Source organism: Danio rerio, chromosome 3, assembly GCF_049306965.1.
Source record: "Danio rerio strain Tuebingen ecotype United States chromosome 3, GRCz12tu, whole genome shotgun sequence".
NCBI classification, from domain to species: Eukaryota; Metazoa; Chordata; class Actinopteri; order Cypriniformes; family Danionidae; genus Danio; species Danio rerio.
The window spans coordinates 31,729,001-31,735,000 of record NC_133178.1 but is presented as its reverse complement, the minus strand read 5'-3'; the positions used below and the strand labels follow the sequence as shown (position 1 = coordinate 31,735,000).

Genomic DNA, 6,000 nt, shown 5'->3' with positions numbered 1-6,000 from the left:
AATTCGAATAAGCCTCCAAAATGCATGTCCCAGTCGCAGGCGTCCCTGAATCTGCAAGACACACATTCAGATAGAAGTCTGGTTTTTGCCGACCTGACCCCAGAGGAGTACAAGGCTGTTCGCGACTATATGTGGGCGCAGAAAGACTTGAAGATCTCCCATTCAGTATTAGCAAAGCCCTCGGACAACTTTCTCTTCTTAATTGACCTCTCGCTCCCGAAGAAGGCTGATGTCCTGAGATATTTGGATAAAGACGGACAGAAGCCCGCGCGCGAAGCGTCCGTCGTGGTTTTCTACGGCGAACACCGTTACCTGAAGGAGTATGTGGTGTCGTTATCTGGTCCGCTAACGCATCGTGATGTTACTGAGCAGAAGTACAAAACCAAGACGTTACCCTTCACAGCCAGAACGGTGACCATTGGAGAGTACGCGCAGCTCTTTACGCTCCTTTATGGAGTTTTCCAAAAACTCGAAACACCTCTGAGGGAAAGTTTTGGGTATAACCTACAAACAAATAAACTGCTGCCGTTTGAGGGCATGCCAAGAGGCATCAAAGCTGGTGACCGCAAGACCTGGATCTCCTTTTTCCGCGATTTCAGTGGCATGTACATCCATCCCGTAGGTTTCGAGATGCTGATCAATCACGAAAGCAGCAACTCGTCCGACTGGACGGTTGACAAGTTGCTGTACAACGGCCAATATTTTAACAGCATTGACGCCTTTATAAAACGTTACCAAGCGGGTGATTTAGAAAAGATAGTCTACAAAAAGATCGAAAACTTCGCCTCGTTAAAGCCGAGGGAAAAGCCTACTGGCCTAGGACCACAACAGTATTATCTTCAAGGTAAACGTTTCAGCGTTAAAAACAACCAGGTGGTTTATTTAGACTGGAACTTTGCATTTGGCATGAGCTCTCTGACTGGGATGAGAGCGTTTGATATTCGTTTTGAAGGGCAGAGGATAGCGTATGAGCTGAGCGTGCAGGAGGCGATGTCTGTCTACGGCTCCACCACACCTGGGATGATCCTCACCAAGTTCCTCGACTCCAGTATCGGAATCGGTCGCTTCGCTCACGAGCTCGTGCGCGGGATCGACTGCCCGTACGGGGCCACATATGTAGACACGCACCGCTACATCGACACGAACGTCACGCAGCGTTTCAGAAACTCCATCTGTGTGTTTGAGCATGACATCGGGCGACCTCTGCGACGACACTTCTCAGATTTCTTTCACAATAGTTACGGTGGGATGGCGAACAGCGCCCTGGTGATCCGCTCCATTACTGCTATAGGGAACTATGACTACATATGGGACTTCATTTTCTATCAGAGTGGCTCAGTGGAGGCAAGAGTTCACGCCACCGGCTACATATCATCCTCCTTTTTGGTTGATGGAAATCTGAAGTATGGTCACCAGGTTGCAGAAAACGTCCTAGGAAACATCCATACGCATTTCATCAGCTTTAAAGTTGACCTTGATATCTTGGGTAAGTGTAGCACGTTGATTAGAGTTACAAAACATTTAATGTACTAAAATTAAATTACAGATACCTTTGATTTTTTTATGCGTAAACATTGGAGACTACAGAATGAATACTGAAAAAAACATTGAATACTGAAAACATTAAGAAATTAATTATTAGAATTTTTATTAACAATAATACAATTAAAGCCTGTTGAAATTGTGTGACAAGTTGCCCCCAAGTTGTCAAATATATTGTCATTAAAGATATAAGTGAGGATTATATTACTGTTTTCATTAAGCAATTAATCTTTTTATTTTAACATGTATAAATGAAAGTGAATTATTGTAAAAAAAAAAAACATGCCATAAAAAAACATCTTGGGTGGCTAGACTGTCCCAAAAAACAAGTATAGTCCTCAGCTTGCAAAGACCACTGCTTAAAATTTACTGCTGACGGTCACAAAACCGCTTTAAAATGAGCTTTTTCTTTTCAAAGGTGAGAAGAATATATTTCAGACTAAAGACATGGTGTATGAGGAGGTGCCATTGCCATGGATGCCCACAGAGAAAGCAAAGATACCACGACTGGTGGAGCAACAAGTCAAGACAGAGAAAGAAGCAGCAATGCTTCATGGTGCCAAAACACCCCGTTACCTTCATATAGCCAGTAAGCAAACTAATCGCTGGGGCCACAATCGCTCTTACAGGCTTCAGGTGTTGAGCTTTGCTGGAGACCCCCTGCCTGAAAGTGAGTCTACAGAGAAGTCTATGTCCTGGGCTCGGTAAGGTCTTATTGTTTTGAGTCAGAATACTGAAACACATGCATGTTTTAAAAGAGCTGTTTATTGCTTTAACCTCTCTCATTTGCTTCTACTTTTTCAGGTATAAGGTTGCTATAACCAAGCATAAAGATGAAGAGCAGACCAGTAGCAGTCTATACAGTCAGAATTACATGTGGAAACCATTTGTGGACTTCAGCAAATATATAGAAGATAATGAGACAATCGACAACGAGGTATTAAAGCAGCGCTTCAACAGAATATCTTTAATTAGCAGGTGCTTTGATTTATTGCAAATAATAAAGTAATCTTCATTATGTCTTACTTAGGACTTGGTTGCCTGGGTCACTGCTGGTTTCCTACACATTCCTCATGCAGAAGACATACCCAACACTGTTACGGTGGGCAATGGTGGCGGTGTCCTCATTAGGCCACACAACTATTTCAATGAAGATCCGTCCATACACTCACCTGATGGTGTGCATTTTATTCCGGGCTCTGAAAATGACTGTGAGTACAACAAAATGGCGTGTCTGGAAAAGGATCAGTGCACTTCCACACTGGAGCCATTCACTTACCACGGCTTTGAAGGTGTTATGCAGTTTGAGTGAAAATTTTGATGCAAATTTCCATGTTGCTACAGATTTGCTAATACATTTGCAGTAGTATATCCTCACTCTCTGCTTTTTAGTTAATTGGAAAAAAGTATTTCCTGCTTTTGTAGCTGACTATGTAAATATTATTGATATTTTCTCATTTTCTGTTTACCAGAAGTGTGCTTTGTGAATTTTAGTTATTTTCATTTTTGTACATTTGGTGAACTTTTTGTAAATTGCTTCAAATGTATCATTTATTATCAAATCATATAATTTAGGGTATACCATAGCTCTTTAAGGCAGGGCTGTTTTTATTATACAATGTAAACTCTAAAGAGAGAGATTTCTAACAACTCTGAGAAATGCACTGATAAAACACCTCACAAAGTATACACTTATTTTTATAAACATTTTTATGCCGTTCAATAAAAAATGAAACATGATTATTTTGTTTATATTTCATTCTCAGAAATATCCTGCTTACTTTTCCATGTGGCATACAAGTGTTGTAACTTTGTATTAAATACTGAGGTAACCCAAAACTGAAAGTCCTATAATTATTTTCCTCACACTTCACTTGATTTAAAGCTTTCTGAGTTTCTTATTTTGAAGACTTATATTTTATAAAAAGATTATATTATGAAGGAAGCTGTAACCTTTGACTTCTGTAGTATTTATTTTTCCTTCTATAATTGTCAGTGGTTTTCAGCTTCAAAATATATTTTTTGTTCAACAAAATAAAGAACCACTTAAGGGTGAGAAAATAGTGAGTACATTTTTATTTTTTGGGTGAACCCTTTAAGTCCACACCAAGAAAACTAAATATAGTCAAACTGGTTTTATTAACAGCCACACTGATTCATAATAATGTTCTGTATATCTCAGAAAAATACATACAAAAGTTTACATGAAAGCTATGCAGATAATAATGTGTAGATTTAAGATATTACCAATATCCACCCTTGTGAGTGATATAATGTAAGAATCGAAGCTGTCACATTATTATTATAGGATCACTGTGCTTTACAGTGCACATGTTGATTTTGCCAAGTACGATGCAATTGCGTATTAACATCTATGTTGATCCTGGACCATCACTGTTGTTCAAAAAAAAAAAAATCCATACCTCTTCCCGACTCCTAAACCCAACCATAACTGTAAATCATTCCCAAAGTCAGAGGAGAATAATAGTTAATAGCAATCATGTAGACATGCATTAAACTGTAAGCCTACACTTAACATTAACTGCAAACCAGGGGTGCTCAACCCTGCTCCTGGAGATCTACCTTCCCGCAGAGTTCAGCTGCAACTCAGTACTTGATGATTACAGTCTGGTGTGTTTGAGATGTGTTGCAACTGAAATCTGCAGGAAAGTAGATCTCCAGGAGCAAGGTTGAGCACCACTGCTGTAAGCATATCCCTTGATTCTGATTGGAATGTTGTTTCAGGATCAACATAGATGTTAATGCAGAAACGTGTCCTAATTGGTGAAATCAGGTTGGCGTTTACCAGCTGGCCTGCAATCAGTAAATAAGACATTCTGGTTCTCCTTGATGTACCCTGGTTGTTTGCTTGTCCACATATTCATTTCTGTAGTGCACAGTTCAGCTCTATCACATCAATATCACAGACCTCCTTATTAACAGCAGAAACATGCAAGGCACACTTGTGGTTTTAAAGCTGAACAGATAAGGAATTCAGGAACCTGCTAGGAGCATGACCCATCAGAGGCCTATAAATTTTGAGAACTGACATTGTACAAAAAACTGCTTTCGGGATTAATGATTATTTCACTCCCACTGCCTCTTCTTTCAAACTGAATACACGCAAGTTACTAATGCTTGTGTATATAAAGTAAATTCCATCTCTTTTATTTTTTTCTGCATCTCAAACAGACGCCCTCCCCCTTTATATACAGACATCCATATAGGCTACAGCGATTCTGTCAAGATCTCAGCAGTCAATGAATTCCAGATGGTGTGTTTGGAGAGCAGCAGCCGTGTCAGAAATCTCTGTGTTATCTTCGTTTATACTGTACATTCTTTAACCTTGTCCACTAAACATTTTGCAAGGAGAGAGAATAGAAATGGTTAGTTGTCACGCTTCACAAATAATGTTAGAATATTTCAACCCTTATTGTTTAACTGCGCATGTATAAAAAAATTATTGTTGATTTAGTGGGGCATTTTGTCAAAATAGATATTGTCAAATAAGCTGTGTTAAGGGGTGGCTCAGTGGTTAGCACTGTCACCTCACAGCAAGAAGGTCGCTGTTTCAAGTCCCAGGGCCAGTTGGCATTTCTGTGTGAAGTTTGTATGTTCTCCCCCTGTTTGCATGGGTTTCCTCTGGGTGCTCCGGTTTCCCCCACAATCCAAAGGCATGCGCTATAGATGAATTGGGTGAGCTAACTTGGCCATATGAGTGTGTGTGAATGAGTTTATGGGTGTTTCACAGTACTGGGTTGTGGCTGGAAGATCATCTACTGCATAAAACATATGTTGGAATAGTTGGCGGTTCATTCCACTGTGGCAACCCCTGGTAAATAAGAGACTAAGCTGAAGGAAAATGAATAAATGAGTTGTGTTAAAAAGAAGTGAAACAATTGGGAAGCACAACAATCCAAAAATGTTTTTTAAAAATCATGTAACATTTCAAAACATCAAACCATTACTTGGGCTACTGTATGTATTGCAATTGATTAATTACATATATTCAAATAACATAAGCTTTACTTTTTTTACTTTATTTATTGTCCACAAGTGGAAATTTATCTTTGGCTTAACAATACAACCACATCAGCATTCACATTACACACATCACAGAAAAAACAGGCAACACAAATACATTCAACGTTGTCACATAAATCACATTAAAAACTCTATTTAAAACCCTTTACATACTTAGAACCCAGTATTTAAAATTCTAATGTTACTCGGCAAAAAGGACATTTGATACACATTTTTCTTTACCTGAGGTTGCCTAAAACGTCTTTTTGATGGCAAGAGCTGACATTTTATATTTAAGGGATGGGAACAATCTTCAGTAATGACGTGTGCTTTCTGTTTAATTCTCATTTAATAAATTTCATTTGGTTGTCTTTGCGCTTTACCTGCAATTGCACTGGCAACTTTTACTTCTCTACACAGTTTTCGCTTTTCCTT

General features: G+C 39.1%; 2 protein-coding genes across 2 annotated transcripts in view; both read left to right on the top strand.

Annotated features, from left to right (window-relative positions):
* Positions 1-3,279, top strand: part of aoc2 (amine oxidase copper containing 2) — a 3,420-nt gene extending 141 nt beyond the window's left edge. Inside the window, exons 1-4 of the mRNA NM_001013555.3 lie at positions 1-1,486; positions 1,961-2,246; positions 2,347-2,479; positions 2,573-3,279. The exon at positions 1-1,486 is cut by the window's left edge and continues 141 nt beyond it. Coding sequence (NP_001013573.3) covers positions 1-1,486; positions 1,961-2,246; positions 2,347-2,479; positions 2,573-2,854 — 2,187 coding nt within the window. The 3' untranslated portion in view covers positions 2,855-3,279. The remainder of the gene's footprint in view (positions 1,487-1,960; positions 2,247-2,346; positions 2,480-2,572) is intronic.
* g6pc1b (glucose-6-phosphatase catalytic subunit 1b) overlaps positions 1-6,000 on the top strand; it is a 29,310-nt gene that overhangs the window by 7,356 nt on the left and 15,954 nt on the right. The gene's annotated exons all lie outside the window — the stretch shown is intronic.